Below are 18274 nucleotides of genomic sequence, written 5' to 3' on the forward strand. Positions count from 1 at the left end.
AGACTGCATTGTTCCTTTGTGTTATTATTTTAAAAAGATAATGCATAGTTCACAGGAAGTGGTTTTATGTGGTATATGCTGTGTTTTTATTATACAGTTATACAGCATATTTTTTTTATTGTAAATAGGCTTTTTACTTTGTGAGTAATGTGTTCGTATTTAATGGGTTAATTTCTTTATTTAATGTGTGTATATATATATATTATATATATATATGTATATATATATATATATATATATATAATTTATATATATATGATGGCCGTGTCGTTTAAGGCGTCACTGTAGTCCTGACTTCTTGTCCTCCGTGGTTCGAGCCCACGAGACGACGAACTTAATATCAACTAAAAAATTCCCATTAGGGTAACATATATGAAAGTATATTATTTCCAAGGTAGAGCGAATTGGATATTAAAGGACGCTTGTAGCTTAATGCTTGTATGTGAATCATGGTGATGTGATAAAATTCATTCATATATATGTGCATATATATATATATTTTATTTATATGTATTTAAATATAACTGTATATATATATGTGTATATATTATATAATATTTATATATATATATATATATATATATATATATATATATATATATATATATATATATATATATATATATATATATATATATATATATATATATATATATATATATATTACTCGTATATATTGATATTCAGTAGCGAATGACGTGTTCAGGTCTATGCATCTTTAGAAAAGTATTCATATTAAAAATATTCAGTTACCTTTCTGGTCTGCGCTTCTCTCTCTCTCTCTCTCTCTCTCTCTCTCTCTCTCTCTCTCTCTCTCTCTCTCTTCTCTTAGTTTATGGGTACGTCTCTTTGCTCCTCTCAATTAGACCTTAAAAAAGAAACCTTCTATTGTCTTTTTCTCGCTCTTTCACCTTGAAATTGAATAGGTCGCTTCCTTTGTCTGCCAGGCCTAGGGAGGATACTCTCTCTCTCTCTCTCTCTCTCTCTCTCTCTCTCTCTCTTTTATAGACGTGAGACCATGAAAAGGTCTCCCAGTGATCACGATCTCTCTCTCTCTCTCTCTCTCTCTCTCTCTCTCTCTCTCTCTCTCTCTCTCTCTCTCTCTCTCGTATTGAACTGAGAGATAGTTGTACTTTTTCATTAGTAGAATACAAAGGTAGGTTTATGAATGTATTCACAAATTGCCAATTTCCGTTGATGTTATTTGTACTTACATAATATGTTATCTCTCGGTTCTCATTATGTTCCATTTTCTTAAATATGGCTTGGACTCCTACCCTATATGGCTTTTGGGCCACATTGTGTTCCACTGCCGAAAAACTTGTCTGTTTTTGCCCTTTAAAAAAAGTTCTTGCCAGCGATTCTAGGCGTTGGGCGTTCATTTTTAAAAAACCTTCTTCTGTGGTGAATCAAGTTTGAAAAGATGGAATAAAAAATTTTTAATTTTAGTGATTTTTTTATTATTCAGTCTGTAAAATATAGTTAGAGCAGTTATTTATGTAGGAAAACTTTATCTTTTATATGTATAGATCTTTATATATATATATATATATATATATATATATATATATATATATATATATATATATATATATATATATATATATATATAAACAATCATAAATGGATTTTAACCCTCCTTCATAGCATGGTCGATTAAGAGATAACTTCACTCTGCTTTCGTGCGTGGCTTCGAAACCAACCAGGGATGCAGTGATTTCTTCATTATTTATCCCATCGGATTCAAGGCTTGCAGTGGTAAACGTATCGTTTCAAGAAAAAGTTTTTGAATCGAGAAATTGATTTTTTAGAAATAAGCATTATTGTGTTTTTGTGGCTCTATCTAAGCTTGAAGAAATTCGGGAAAAAGCCTTAATTTTCTATTATTAATTTTCTGTAAAAAAAAATTATTAAGGTGGCTTTGTCTGTCCGTCCGCCCTCAGATCTTAAAAATTACTGAAGCTAGAGGGCTGCCAATTGATATGTTGGTCATCCACCCTCCAATCATCAGACATACCAAATTGCAGCCCTCTAGCCTCAGTAGTTTCTGTTTTTATTTACGGTTAATTTACCCATAATCGTGCTTCTGTCAAAGAGATATAGGTTAAAGTTTCATGGGCCGCGGCTCACACAGCATCATACCGAGGCCGTCGAGAGATAGATCTATTTTCGGTGGCTTTGATTGTACGCTGTAACGGCTGTACAGAAAACTCGATTGCGACGAAGCGACTTCAACGCATTTTCACTTGTTTAGATCATGTTTTCTTCGTTGATTAATTCATTTAAACACAAGGCTGGGAAAATGATCGTTTTAAAATGTTTTGTTATTTAGTGCTCAAATTAAAGTATTAGGTCACGAAACACCTATTTAAAAAAAAAAAAAGTAAAAAATGCGCCGGAGTTTCTACGGCGCAATCGAGTTTTCTGTACAGCCGCTACAGCGTATAATCAAGGCCACCGAAAATATGTATATAGTGTTGTATGAGCCGCGTCCCATGAAACTTAACCACAGTCCAAGGGTGGCCTATCGTATATCGCTGCCAGAAGCACGATTATGGCAAAATTTAACTTAAAAAAAACAACTGAGGCCAAAGGGCTGTAGTTTGTTATGTTTGATGATTGGAAGGTGGATGATCAACAAACCAATTTGCAGCCCTGTAGCCTCAGTAGTTTTTAAGATCTGTGGGTGGACAGATAAAGTACGGACGAACAGACAAAGTTTTAGCTTCTTTTACAGAAAACTAAAACACCAAATGGACGATTCAGATTTTAAACGAACAGGCAAGAATAAGAAGTACTCTTCTTCTTCTTCTCTGAAGGTGTAAGGAGAAAAAAACGTCTGTCCCGTGTTCTTGATTATTCCAATTAACCTGCTCAACCATGCATGCTGCACAGGTGTGTGCTCAAAGGTAAATATACGAACCTGTAATCATGTTTGTCTTGTCCGATGTTCATCCCAGACGTCTTTGAAAGACAGTTATGCTGCTAATTAGCATGCGCTCGGAATTCTCAAAATTTATTCTACTGCTATTTAGAATGCGTTCGAAATTTTCGAAATCCCATTCGTCGGCAATTTAGAATGCGTTCGAAAGTTTCGAAATTCCATTCGTCGGCAATTTAGAATGCGTTCGAAAGTTTCGAAATCCCATTCGTCGGCAATTTAGAATGCGTTCGGAATTTTCGAAATCCCATTCGCCGGCTATTTAGAATGCGTTCGAAATTTTCGAAATCCCATTCGTCGGCTATTTAGAATGCGTTCGGAATTTTCGAAATCCCATTCGTCGGCAATTTAGAATGCATTCGGAATTTTCGAAATCCCATTCGTCGGCAATTTAGAATGCGTTAGCAATTTTCGAAATCCCATTTGTCGGCAATTTAGAATGCGTTCGAAATTTTGGAAATCCCATTCGTCGGCTATTTAGAATGCGTTCGAAATTCTCAAAATCTTATTCTTCGGCTATTTAGAATATTTCGAAATCCTATTCTTCGGCTATTTAGAATTCGTTCGAAATTTTCGAAATTTAATTTTGGCCCAACTTTTCAAAATGTAGTCGGCTATTTTTTGAGAATGCGTTCTGCTGAAATTCTCAAAATCAATTATTCTTCGAAAACCCTTATGGACAGAGTTAAGCTAGAATATTTCGGAAAAGAAATGTCTATTCATTTGAACGCGCGCACTGGCTCAGATCGGAACGAACCGACGCGTTTCAGAACAGAACCGAAATTCGAATTCGTTCGAAATTTTTTCGAAATTTAATTTTGTGCAGTGACTGAATTAGCTTTGCCTTCTCTTCACGTCCGCAGTCATTTTAACTTTGGAAAAACTAATCAATAGCGTTCAAACTTTTTATATGATTTAAGTCATAAATACAAAATGTGCAGTTTCGAAAAATTTTCAGGCTCTAAATTTCCAGTTTTAGGCGTTATTTTGAGAAAATGTTTTCTAACTTTTAGTCAAACTGCAGTTCTGCTGTTGTATTATGAATTCATTTATAACAAATTATTTTCTAGATAGGAAACGTTCGGAATTTTTAAATGATATTTTTCCTCTGTTGATAAGGCGTTTGAGCATTTTTGAATACAATTCTATCTCTTTTCATTCTTTCTTTCTTCCTTTAAATCATCAGCTGAAAACCCCCACTGCTTATGGACAGAGCTAACACAAGAGCTTCTTCGTCACTGCTAAAAGAATCGCTCATATTTGCCGACTATAAACTCATACAGACTAAACGGGTCCTGAAAGGAAATCCCCGTAGGGGTAAACTCAAGAGGGTCCAAAAGGAAATCCCCCGTAGGGGGTTAGTGCTATCAGTGCACCTCATGCGGTGCACTATAGGCATTACTTAAGGTTCTTTGCAGCGTGTCTTCGGCCCCTAGCTGTAACCCCTTCCGTTCCTTTTACTGTACCTCCTTTCATATTCTCTTCCATCTTACTTTCCATCCTCTCCTAACAATTGATTCACAGTGCAATTGCGAGGTTTTCCTCCTGTTACACCTTTCAAACCTTTTACTGTCAATTTCCGTTTCAGCGCTGAATGACCTCATTGGTTCCAGTGCTTGACCTAAGGCCTAAATTCTATATTCAATTCTGTACTCAATTCCAAAAGGAAATCAGCCTGCAAAAAGGGAGAGACAAGCTATAAGAAAAGGTGATAAATAAGTAAATATGAGGGAACAGAAAATAAGACCGATACGCCTAAAATCCATACATCAGTATAGAGAAGCAGGTATGAATTTGCTGTTTAATACATTATGGCTCTGCTCTTACTCTGAACTTTGTACGATTTCAAAATCCAGCGTTAGTGTAATTCAGAAGTGTTTGAATGTTTCGGTGTTTAGTTCTGTTAAGAACTCATAGATATGTTCTAACTTTATAGAAAATGATCTTGCTGTATGGAAGTGCTTGGAATTTTTAGATGTGTTGTAACTTTTAAAAAATTATCCTGCCGTTTGGAAGTGCTTGGAGTTTTTCGGTATAAAAAAGCTCAACAGTTTTAGAGTTACTAAACATTTTTTTAAGGAAAATTGCTATTTAGAATTGGTTCGAACTTTTTTTAAATATATGCAAAATTTACTCGACTTTTCTACAATTTCGTTTCTATTTAGAACGTGGTCGGATTGTGAAAGCTTTCAAAAATATTATTTGCTTCTGTTTGGAACTTGATCGAATTTTTCAAAGGATAGACCATTTATGTGGAAAGTACCCTTTTTTTGTGTGGGGGGGGGGGCGTTGTGAAAAGACATTTCTAGTGCTTTTAAGTGTTCTTTTATCTTCACGCCTTCTCATCAATCGGATCTCCGTACGGGGGTTAGTGTCGTCAGTGCACCTCATGCGGTGCACTGTAGGCATTACTTAAGGTTCTTTGCAGCGTGCCTTCGGCCCCTAGCTGCAACCCCTTTCGTTCCTTTTACTGTACCTCCTTTCGTATTCTCTTTCTTCCATCTTACTTTCCGCCCTCTCCTAACAATTGATTGATAGTGCAACTGCGAGGTTTTTATCCTGTTACACCTTTCAGACCTTTTGCTGTCAATTTCTGTTTCAGCGTTGAATGGCCTCATAGGTCCCAGTGCTTGGCCTTGGCCTAAATTCAATATTCAGTTTAATTCTCATCAATCAGGAATTCCTTTTATTAATTGCAGTTGTTTTTGGAAAGTAACTTGCACTGAGTACATTCCTATTTTGAGTACTTTTTTTTTTTTAGCTTTCCCTCACCAATAATTTGAACTTTTGACATAGAATACAAAGTTTGTAGTTACACCTCCGTAGATTACAGTTATTTTTAGGTACAGTCGTAAATGGTAGAAATAGCGAATACGCCTGACTTTCTTCTTTTTCCTCAACAGTGTGAGTTTTTCGTCCAAAAATTAATGCTGTAGATTCCTAATGCGGCGCAGAAGACTGACATCGATTTTGATTTTCGTAAATTTCAATATCGATCTTGTGATGTACTTGAAATCACAGTTTTGATGATTTGCGCGTATATGGACAAATACGTCTTGTCCCGTCTCTCACGTAAATCTTTTTCTTCCTGTAGAGGTTACAAATATATGTAGACTTTTTCAATTTCCTGACTCGTATACCTGCCTGCTTGATTTGGTAAACCATGCCCATCTCGGATAAAAGAAAAAGTATATCTTGACAGAATTCTTGTCCCGTCTCTGACATAACTCTGTTTCTCCCTGTAGAGGTTACAACATAAGCAGACTTTTTCAATTTCCTGAATCATATACCTGCCTGCTTGATTTGGTGAACCATGCCCATCTCGGGTAAAAGAAAAAGTATATCTTGACAGAATTCTTGTCCCGTCTCTGACATAACTCTGTTTCTCCCTGTAGAGGTTACAACATAAGTAGACTTTTTCGATTTCCTGAATCATATACCTGCCTGCTTGATTTGGTGAACCATGCCCATCTCGGGTAAAAGAAAAGTATATCTTGACAGAATTCTTGTCCCGTCTCTGACATAACTCTGTTTCTCCCTGTAGAGGTTACAACATAAGTAGACTTTTTTCAATTTCCTGAATCATATACCTGCCTGCTTGATTTGGTAAACCATGCCCATCTCGGGTAAAAGAAAAAGTGTATCTTGACAGAATACCAAGCAACACCAATCTGCATACGGAAACAGTTCCTCGCTATTGACTAATATATATTCACAGTGATTTCCTCGTTAAAGTCAGAAAGAATGCCTTAATAGGCCGTTAACCTTGACCCTCTTGGCCCTCTCACATACATGACTATCCCCTGAATGTTAAGAGAAGTCCCTCGTATAAATCGCCAGTAATGAGCGTATTAGGATCCCTCGTAAATTTCCTGCGGAGGACGCGCCGTCTCGAGGGCCCTGGGAAGGAACAGTGACTGGACGGGCACCATACATTTTCTTCTTCCATTCTTCGAGAAATGGCGGAAGATCGGTGGAAAAGAAGGAGAAGAGAAAGACCTTCCAGAAATGGCGGGCGTGGAGATCGGTGAAATAGAGGAAGAAGAAGAAGAAGGAGAGAAAGACCGAGCACACAATGGGCGCCAGTGACAAATGGCGAGAACCACACGGCGGCTACTCGAAGGGTCTGGAAGCGTACAAGTCAGTGGTGGTGGGACTGGAAGCCTTCTGGTAATTACAGACGGTTCCCATTTTTAGCACCTGGGTGCTTTGTCCTCGCGTCTCCAGAGACGACTTTTGTTTGGGGTGTCCTTTTGTCTAGTAATCGCCTTCTCTCTCTCTCTCTCTCTCTCTCTCTCTCTCTCTCTCTCTCTCTCTCTCTCTCTCTCTCTCTCTCTCTCTCTCTTCACCAAAGAGGAAGGTAGGTTTACCGTTTGTCCAACTTTCCTGACGTTGCCAATTTCCTCCCAAAAAGGTCTTTTCATTCGTGAGGACTGTCGCGGCTCTTAAGGTGACATTGTGTCTTTTAGGGTGTCGAAGGAACAGTTTTGTAGATAAATTTGGTTTAGATGTATTTGCTCTCCTCTCTCTCTCTCTCTCTCTCTCTCTCTCTCTCTCTCTCTCTCTCTCTCTCTCTCTCTCTCTCTCTGGCGTTAGGAATAGTAAATGCTATTCGAAATCTTGGAAATAAATTTTCCCTCGCATTGTGTCTGATGGCGAAGCATTTAGAACAATGCGGAATCTTGGGTAATTAGATGGTAAAGCTATAATTCTCTCTCTCTCTCTCTCTCTCTCTCTCTCTCTCTCTCTCTGTGCCACCGAAGGAGCATCAAAGACAGTTCAGGTCATGGAACTGAATTTGTTCTTTTAGGTATAACTCAGACCCCATAGAATGGATGGTGTCAATTCTAGCAATCTCGCTCTTGTCTTTTTAACTTAATAAAGTTAAATTAGTTTCAGAGGTATTCACTTCTTTTTATTTTCGTAGTTTTACAGGGAAAATCATAGAAGTAAATTTCTACCATTTTAATTTACTTGGCGAGCTTGATGTTATCTCTGGATTGTGCACCATTTTTGGTCGAACAAATACATTCTTAGAATGAAAGTTGCTGTTGGATAGATGTCTGAACTAAATGCAAGCCTTTGTCGACGAATCATGTATTTTAAGAGCTGTTGACAATAGAAGATTGAAGGGAGGCTAATCTGAGTGATGTAAGACTGGAACGATTAACATATATTTGATTGATGAGGATTATGGAGAATGTAAAGGCGCCCTACGTTGATGTGTAATGCATGAAGGATTGTTGAGCCGCCTCTCTTTTATGGAAGTGAAGTGTACGTAGACAGCTGTTGAATACAGCTAACAACAACAAAAGGTATGAGATCGTTTGTGATGTATATGTTGAGTGAGACTTCGTGAAAGGGTAAGACAAGTGTAGATATGGAAAAGTGGCCAAACATTATTAGTGAAAAGATGAATTAGAGGGGTTGGGGATGGTCTGATGGCATGAGGAGATTGAGGAATCAGAGCTTTGTGAATAGATTGTAGTAGTTGCAAGTGAATTTGTTCATTTTACGAAATGAGAAATATGCCGTTTTTTTATACTCCAAGTTTTCTCAAGATATTTAATTTGTATAAGTATTTTTAGTTCAGTTAACCATTTAGTCATTTTTATTTTCAAATGCAGTTTTATAAAGACATATTTTAATTTTGTATATATAATATTTTAATTGTGTATATATATAATTTACAAATATCTAAGACAAAATATATCTACGCCTCATTGCCCAATCAACTATGCAGTTCAGCACTTGATCAAGCCTAGACTAAAAGAGTACGAGAAAAATACGGTAGAGAGAATTAGACTGGACAGAGTTCAAAAGCCGTTATATAACTTTTATGCTTTTATATAACTTTTATGCTTGGATCCCTTGCGTGTCATTATCTCAATTGTGCAGACATCGAGCTTTATTGAATTTATACCTGTTAGAATGCATTATGAGTTAGGGAAAGCTGTTATACCAAGCCTGAATTCGTTTATACAGTTATTTTCTTTTGTAATATTATTAAGAACAAATGAATCCACTGTTATTAATTAATTATGGTGTGTAGCCAATTTAAATATTTCAAGAGTGGTCATCGGGTGTGCCGTAACCTCAGAATTACGTATATTAATTGCAAAATGCTCGTCGCATTCCGAGGACATTACAGATTAGTAAATATCTGTATATTTTCTTACCTAGTGCACTAATGGCATTTTAAAGGAGAAAGGAAGTTTATAGTATGAAACCAAAAGGTCTGCGCCAGGGTTTAGAGGGCCAAGAAAACCATTGTTTATTACCGTTACCCTAAATATCGTTTTCTGTGATTTTGCTTAGAAGAAAATGGAAATATTTTAAGCCTAACTCATATATATGCGAGAAACCTTCGGAGGCGATTAAGAGATTGTAAATGAAGGATTGATTCATAAAGTAATTTGTAGTATTTATGCTTAAATTTGCTTGATAAAATGACTATAATATAATCATTCCCACCTTCCAAAGTCGTTTGCTAGCACAAGTTTATATATATATATATATATATATATATATATATATATATATATATATATATATATATATATATATATATATATATATATATATATATATATATATATTATTAGTCTTTGATGTTATTACCTTTGGTTATATCAAGTAATTATATATATATATATATATATATATGTCTGTATATGTATGTATATAATTGCGAACCAGATACTCACACGGCTTTTCATATTCTTCACCGTCAATGGTACGAACTGCAGTTGAATAAGCAATCAAAATACACGATCAATTCATAGCTATTAGTGAAGTTACCATTGTTGATCTTGGCGTACGACATACTCTGTGTCCATATGGTATCCAGCTTGTACACCTTGTGTCAAATGACATTACCCATTGAGCTGTAAGCTTCAGTTGCACATCCAATATTTTATCGTCATCATTTAGATTACAAGAGAAATAAATACTTTCTGTCGTCTTTTATATTTTTCGACCGCTACACTTTCGTAGCCTTAGCCACGGCCAGCGAGCATGAAATCATATATATTTGCCAAGGCATAATAATGAAACCACAGGACTCGTTGACTGTGGGTATAGTTTTAAATTTTTCTGTACCAGGGTGCCATTCCTGTTTTTATTGTGTAGTTCCTAGTGAAATTACTAAATTGTCTTCAAACTTTCTATCTGTCTTACATAGACGATGCTCTTAGTAGTGAAAAATAGCTTTTGTTGTAATATTCTAACTGTTGGTTTCTTCCACAACTTGTTCTCCATAGCGGGGGATAGTGCCGTCAGTGCACCTCATGCAGTTCACTGTAGGCATTACTTTAGGTTCTTTGTAGCGTGCCTTCGGCCCATAGCTGCAACCCCTTTCGTTCCTTTTACTGTACATCTTTTCATATTCTCGTTCTTCCATCTTACTTTCCACCCTCTCCTAACAATTGATTCATAGTGCAACTGCGAGGTTTTCCTCCTGTTACACCGTTCAAACCTTTTACTGTCAATTTCCGTTTCAGTGCTGAATGACCTCATAGGTCCCAGTGCTTGGCCTTTGGCCTAATTCTGTATTCAGTTCAATTCAATTCCACAATTTGTCCGTATTTATGACCTGTCTTCCGAGTTTTTCGGTACGTTATATACAATGGAAAAGTGTAGGTCATTTGACTTATTATGACACAAGGGGTATCAGGTTTTGTTGTGGGAAGATTCGTGACTGTTTAACGTATATTTTTCTGTAGTTTAGTATGGCGTTTTGGTATTGGCTAACTTGGATGATCCTTGTGCAGAAAGGAAGTCTTGCTATAAGCTTAGCATTACACGTTTAAACCCCATAAACACTAATTTGTAAATAAATGAAACAAATTTAGGACATTCATTTCGATTGTAAATGTCCAGTCTGTAGTTAATAGGTTCCAGTTCTCTACCACCTCCCCATTTTCTCAGTATTTTAAGAAGTATAGATATTGTGCTTGGTATTTAGCCCTGGAATTTGGACTTTTCCGGGACTATTATTATGTAAATATTTGCAAATGATAAAGGCAACTGCATAAAAGCGTATTCAAAATCTAAAGAGATGATTTTGTGAAGTTTCAAGGAAAATCTCCCCAGATCAGTTGCCATTTATATTCCATTGTTAATTTTCACTTTGGTCATTTTTAATTTTTCTTTAAAGCTGTTTGATTATTTATTTATTTTTTTATTTATTTATTTTTTTTTTTGCAGTCACCCGACCCTTATATATGCAATGCAGAGAGAGAGAGAGAGAAAATGTAAATTTAGATGTTTATGAGCTCGCGAGTCCCTACTGTGTTTTACTAGTTATTCATTGTTGAATTAACCAGTTTTGAAAACTGTCAAGAGTTCGTCAAGCTTTCTTGAAAGCTGCATTGAGTTTTACGTTTTTTTTTTTTTTTGGAAACCGGTGATTTTTCCGGTCGCTTTAAATATTTTCTGTATTTACTGATTTGTGGAATAATTTAAGTCTAGTCCAACACGAAAAGAACAAGATGAAGAATGGGAAAAAGACAGATATTGGAGTGTACCCCCTACGGTTTTAATACTCTTAGTAATAAGAGCTTTTTTGAAGCATGTCAGTTCCCTGTTTTCAAATGTTAACCGTAATATATATATATATATATATATATATATATATGTATATATATATATATATATATATATATATATATATATAAATTATATATATATATATATATATATATATATATATATATATATATATATATATATTTATATACATATATATATATATATATATATATATATATATATATATATATATATATATATATATTATATATATATATATATATATATATATGGAGGATTTAAGCAGTTGGTTCAGTATATGACTTACTCTGTAATTGGGATGAAGTGAAAGACAATTCTGTTATACCCTTTTATTGCTAACTTATGATTTTCATTAGATTTTGTCAGAAGTCTTGATAAGAAGAAGGTAATTTTTTTTTATTCATGAAAGAGAGATATGCCATGTAGGAAAATCCATTAAATTTGGGAGAAGTTGGTAACAAATTCCACAAGACGCCCTTGGCGAGTAAGCACATAGACACAGCGTACTCGCACGTTTGGTGATGGACAGAATCCCACACGTCCCGCATCGTGTTACATTGTAATCTCAATAACATTATGTACAAAATGTTCCTACAATGGATAAAAATCACATTATTGCTCTATCAATGAAATTTTTAGTCGAGAAAGATAAAATAAAAAAGTTCAAGATCAAAAAAAGTTCAAGGTCAAATGATGCCAATGCTTTAGACAGGAGTGAAAGAGGTAACAGTCTTAAGAGCCAACATGCTTCAAGTTAGCCTCCAAAAGGTATGAAGTCTGTAGAAAATATGGTGCTTGATCTGTTAGCATGAACATTAGCTAAAAGATTTCCGTCTTGTTTTTTTTTCTCCATAAAATTCCTGTGAGGGAATACCGTCTTACAAAATAATTAAAAAAAAAGAAACAAAAGTGAAATCTCTTTTGACAGAATGTCTCATTGTAACGGGTCAAGAGCCACCATACATGTACACAACCACTATTCTTGTATTCCATTTGGCAGGTTACAGAATCCAAGATTTCAGTCAACTGCTCTATTTTGTATCCACAATCCAGAGTGGTGTTCAGAAATGGGAGAAATCAAGGAATTAAACTGGACAAAACACATACAAAGTACTGAATTCATATCCTGAGTGTAGCAGCATGGCTTTGTCATAAGGAAGAGGTAATAATAAGTAAGTAGCCTCTATCAACGATCATTTCTCTCGTCCTTCTGATTACACCACTCACTGATTCAACATCTCTTTTCAAATTCAACTTGGTATCTCTGCAAAAAAGTGTCATTTTCTTTACGGTTGGTAATTGTGTTTCTTGAATACTATATAAACATTCTGAAATAGTACAGCTACCGCGTATAAAACTGACTAAGAGCTGACCAAGAATACGATAAGCTATCTATTTACAGAGCAAAGTTTTTGATTATTTACAGATATTTCTCATGACCTTCAAATTATGGCTAGAATTTACCCACTATCATGGTTGTTATATATATATAATATACGTACATATATATTATATATATACATTACATATATATATGTTATACATTATATATATACATTACATATATATATAATATATTTATATATATGCACATAAATATGTTTGTATGTAGCCTATGTAAGTACCTGTATGCATATTTGTATACTGTGTATGTATGTATGTATGTATTTATGTATATATGTATGTATGTTTTCATGAATGTATAAACATCCATTTCCTTAAATTTGATCATTTCATGACAGTGCTTAACAATAGTGTAACATTTATAAAATATGACTATAGAACGGAAAACATTAACATTCCCAACGAACATCAAGTTCATCTTTTTTCTTAATGTTGACAGACTGATGAAGGAAAAAAACATGCCTCGCACTGGGTGATGATGGAGGATGATGAATAACAAATGTAATGATGGATGAGAGTGGCAGACACAACATTCTCCTTAAGTAGTTCATCCAAGACCAAAAGAAGTGATTAAGTGAATAAACAGATAAATAAAATAAATGGAGAATCTAGTCAGGACATATGGAAGTCTACTGCATATTGATAAATAAAATTGAACCTAGGCGGACTGAATAGTACTAAAGAATCATAGCTTTACAAATATTTCGACGTTGAAGGCACTCATCTGAATGGTTTAGCTATTCCAACTTTTGATTCTACATCAATTATGCAAACCATTGACTAGCCTCATTGTACTCACTTCATATATTCTTCACTAGAAACTGACCTAAGAAACCATATCGGCAGGGGTAAAGTCTAGGTGGCCAATCGATGTGACCACTTTTAAGGGGGATATTGGTGATGGCACAGAACAGTGTCACAGAAATGAAAATAAAACCGATGTGTAAAGGAAAAACAAAGTAAACTTAAGATACACATACAAGGAATGAGGGTAAACCTTTTTTTTTCTTAGTAACTTTCATATGTAAGAATAGGTTTTCATTTGAAGGAAATGTCTGGCGTTGGTCAAGTCTGTGGGGAGAAAACCAGATCACGTGTTCCTCTCTCGCTCTTGTGTTTTCCAAATGGCCTTTCATTCAAGCGTTCTCTGCTTCTATCTGAACTACATATGCCACAGACGAGGCCCTTACCTCAGCAATAATATGCAGAGCCATCACCATTCGAGGCCACAGATACAGGAATCATTTTTTTCTTTCACATTTGCGACATGGAGCAAATGCAGCCCTGACCACAGAGGATTCCATTCTGGTTCATGGCCTCTGTCATAGCCATAGAAGGCAGTGACAAGAAGTATGGTCAACAGTTTTTCGGCCACGAGCACTGCCATTCACTGCTATGCCAAAATAAATGTTTGTGCAAAGATGAGAGACTAGAGGTAATGGCACTGTTAGTGTTAGGAATGCTCGTGTGTCACGCCCATATGGTTCTAGACATCCTTCGTTTTGCTGAGGATGTGGGCATTTTGTGAAACTTCATTTTTGCAGAAAAGAAACTCCCTGTCCCGTGGACGTGACTGCCATATTACAAATCCTTGGTGATATTAATGGAAATCTCTATACAGGACTGGAAGTGATTTTGGTGGTGGATGTGGTGGTAACAATTGGTGGTTGTGGATGACATTTAAGAATGTCAGTCAAAACAATGTATTGTTGGCATGCCCAGACCTCTTCTGAAGAACGTTTTTGCTGAATTATCTCTTCCCAGGAGATCAGTAGGTTTTAAGTAAAATGAACCCAAGCTTAAGCTGTGCATTAAAAGGCACCTGCTTACCATGGACCCATTTAGTCTCCATGTTCATCGCCATGACCACAACCGTATTGTTATAGCAGGGCATGTTTCCAAGCCTCTACTGATTTAACTACGCAAGGGATGGGATAAGCTTGTAGGCTTCAAGAGTTGACATCAGCACATAGAAGACCCACAGGAATACTAAGAAGAAAGTGGTGAGCATTTTTGGAACATGAGGACCACCCAGTTCACCTCCAATGCTGGGATGCCGCCTAGCCATCATCAGGATGATAGCTACAAGGGCTTCAACACAGAATAATGTGACAGAGAAGGCCAAGCTGTGGAAGAGAAAGTTTTCGTATATAGTTCACAAGAATTGTCAGTTACATTAAAAGCTAAACAGTATTTTTTTGAACTTATGGATTTGTAGGTCAGATTCTTTTTGGTTCAAGTAACTAGAAACTGCTGAAGAAGACACTTACTTGCCAGGCAATACAATGAAGTCATTGCCCTGTACATTATGATAAACTGCAGCCATGGTCCACGCAATACCAATACCCAGGAAGACGTTGACAGCATTGGATCCAGTGACGTTACCAACAGAGGCATCAGCATAGGGATCTTGCTGAGCAGCTACCTTGGAGGCAAATGTATCTGGCAGGAGATTGTAAGGAGGGTTATGAGAGTGCAAGGACATGAATAAAGGGAGATTTTTTCACTTGCAAAGCTTTTTTTATGTACTGTACAATTACAAAGTACCCTGAATTTTTAGAGCAATGTTTGAATAAATGTATAGATTTTGACACAAATGATTAAACTGATTTGTCACAAATACTTTAAGAGGTAGGAGCTGGAGTTGAGGTTACTTTGACAATTTTTATAGATACATAAGTGGTACAAGAACAAAATACTATTGGAAACTACAAAATTACTCACTTTGACTAGAAGAACCAGTTTTCAATATGATTCTTGAAAGCTTTTATGATAATGAAAGCAGTTAAAGCTCATGAAATCTGCTGGACAACAGTGCCATGCTATTAGCCTGAGAGCAAGCAATGTTTTTATGGTAACAGCTTGACCAGAACAGCAAAGGTAGAAGGCTTTTTTTATTTTTCAAGTGATGCATAAAGAGAGAGTAACAATAATTAAAAGCTTAAAAATAACAGAGCCTTTTTTGGAGACTCGGGCTGAGTTTTGATAGCAATGAATATAGATTTTTTTTTTTATCTTAAATAAGCATCATCCAGTGTTAGCGTAACTGTTTCTAGAAGGTGATTCTTCTTTCCTTTTTAAACCAGTGGTTGTAGCTTTTATAGATATGCAGATTATGATAATAGCTGGAGTTAATAGATATAAAAGATGGTTTCTGCCTTGATTATTACCTGGCACACTGGTTCCCAGCGCCACAATTGATATCGCTGTCACGGAGTCCTTAAGGCTAATGGTGCAGCCAAAATGACTGGCCACATCACCGATTAATGCCGTCAAAAACCCAATCGATGCTATTGAGATTACAAAACACGACCATCCACCTTGCCGGTCTGTATTGGGGTTGGGGGTGACGATATTAGTTCAAGGTTAGCTGTAGCCTGCAAAGTTATTGGCCTTCTTCAACTCGGCATTGAATAGGAAAGCAGTCAGGAGGGTACACATGACTTTTTGGGGGCGTTCTTTGTCTTTTAGTTACAACATCTTGTCCAGTGTAGTGACCTCACTAAGTAAAGCATCAGCCCTGGTCAGTACTGCTACAACCAGGCTCTGTACATTATTCAGTCATGTTTACCCCATGGAAATTTGGGTGAGCAAAACTGATAAGTAGCTTCAGCGTCTGGACAGCAAGCACCACCTGTGTATACGTCTACTTGGGTCAGTAGGTAGTTAGAGAGGAAGGACAGGGTATGCTATAAAGTTAGAAGAATAGGCTCAATTACAGGTAGAGTATTACGATATTAGAGTGAAGAATAGTTATTAGGTATAAACAACATTTTGTTGGTCGACTTCCATGTTCTATGTGGTCTTCTGCATTATGGACTACCTTGTACATTTGCAGCTGAAGTAGTCATCAAATTCCTAAATACTCTGTAATTTAGTGGTGAAGGTACAGGTTGAATGGTGTAGAATGTGGGCATTACATACTATGTACAGTAAAAACAGATTATAGTATACTTGGCTACTGAAAGGTTGTGTTACTCTTACAGTGAGTATTCTGTAAAGAAATATTCCATTGATCAAGGTTGTCAGTTTATCCTATAGAGGGATCATCAAGAGAAAGGCTTTGTAAAATACCCTTGGCTTATAAGCTAAAGGAATATGTCTCGATTTCTATGTAAAACTATGGTGTTGTCTTGGATACTTGCCGCTCTTACCAAAATTACATTTGCTTTGGCAGTTTACCTGGCATTGAAGTTCCCAGAGCAACAAGAGTTGTGGCTGTGACAGAATCTTTAAGGTTAATGGTGCATCCCAAATGACTGGCTACGTCTCCTAACAAGGCAGTTAGGATTCCTATCCATACAATAGAGACAATGAAGCACACATACCCACCAAGCATGGCTGCAAAATTAGGATAGTCCATGGGTTATAATGGATTTGGAAAGGGAGGTGTGGTAGTTAGGAGAGATGGCATAAAACATATTCTAGGCAATGGGTACAATAAAGATGAGCCAGGGGAAAGCTGCACATCATTGTGTCTGGTAATTTTATAATGTCATGCATATGCTGAAAACAAAAACAAAGTAAAAAACACTGTTGTCACATGCAGTGTAATTATTGTCAGCAGGAGTGACAATACACTGAACTATAAGCAATTCACTGTTTATTAGTACACTTATAAACCTGAAAAAGGTGCTAATTATATTAATCATGCAGAGGTATCCTGTGTTAAAAACTAAAACCATAGGATGGGTTATCATGATGCATTGCAGTAAGTCAATATACATTTGAAGAAAGAAGAGTCAAAGTAAGAAAAGACGTGTATTGTTGAAAGTACAGGTAATTGATAAGAGGAGACTTGATGTTGTTCTGTCAGTTGCATTTAGTTAGGTAATATTGAAGTAGTAGATATTCTAATATTATTTAAGCGTTTATTATCTCATCAGTTACAGGAGATTTTTTCCATGTTAATTGATAATATCCAGTGATTATTACCAGCCATATGTAGCAAGCTCTAATTTCTATGCAATCTTAATGCTAGAGTCATACTGATGTTACTATAGCATGTGCCTTTCTCTGTTACCTTCACCATCACTCTGTAAATTGTCTATAGGACATTAGATGAAAACTTTTCTTGTTATCACTATGAGAATGAATGTTAAAACTACCTATATCCTTTTATGCATCATCGGTACAAGCTTTTGGACATAATGTCGTTAAGTTCCAAAAGCTGACCTGGATCATTAGCCATTTACCTGGAACACTGGTCCCCAAAGCCACAAAACCAATTGCTGTTATAGTGTCCTTCAAGCCTATAGTGCAACCCACATGTGACGCCATATCACCTATGAGTGCCGTTACTAAACCAATGCCAAGAATACTTGAAATGAAAGTTGGGTAGCCCAGCAACAAATC

General features: G+C 36.1%; 1 protein-coding gene across 10 annotated transcripts in view; it reads right to left on the reverse strand.

Annotated features, from left to right (window-relative positions):
* Window positions 1-11829: 11829 nt before the first annotated feature.
* The window catches only part of Calx (sodium/calcium exchanger 3), a 429752-nt gene continuing 423307 nt past the window's right edge, over window positions 11830-18274 (reverse strand). For 5 of the 10 annotated variants that reach the window (XM_067097794.1, XM_067097795.1, XM_067097792.1 and 2 more), the window contains 2 exons: window positions 15190-15361; window positions 14455-15045 (listed from right to left, as the gene is read on the reverse strand). In XM_067097794.1, the coding sequence (XP_066953895.1) occupies window positions 14838-15045; window positions 15190-15361 (380 nt within the window). In that variant the 3' untranslated portion in view covers window positions 14455-14837. Of the gene's footprint in view, window positions 15046-15189; window positions 15362-16089; window positions 16249-16946; window positions 17261-18114; window position 18274 lie in introns of those variants that run through there. The other 5 variants (XM_067097798.1, XM_067097789.1, XM_067097791.1 and 2 more) reach the window with 4 other exon arrangements.

The sequence above is a fragment of the Macrobrachium rosenbergii genome, chromosome 54 (genome assembly GCF_040412425.1).
Source record: "Macrobrachium rosenbergii isolate ZJJX-2024 chromosome 54, ASM4041242v1, whole genome shotgun sequence".
Classification (NCBI taxonomy): Eukaryota; Metazoa; Arthropoda; class Malacostraca; order Decapoda; family Palaemonidae; genus Macrobrachium; species Macrobrachium rosenbergii.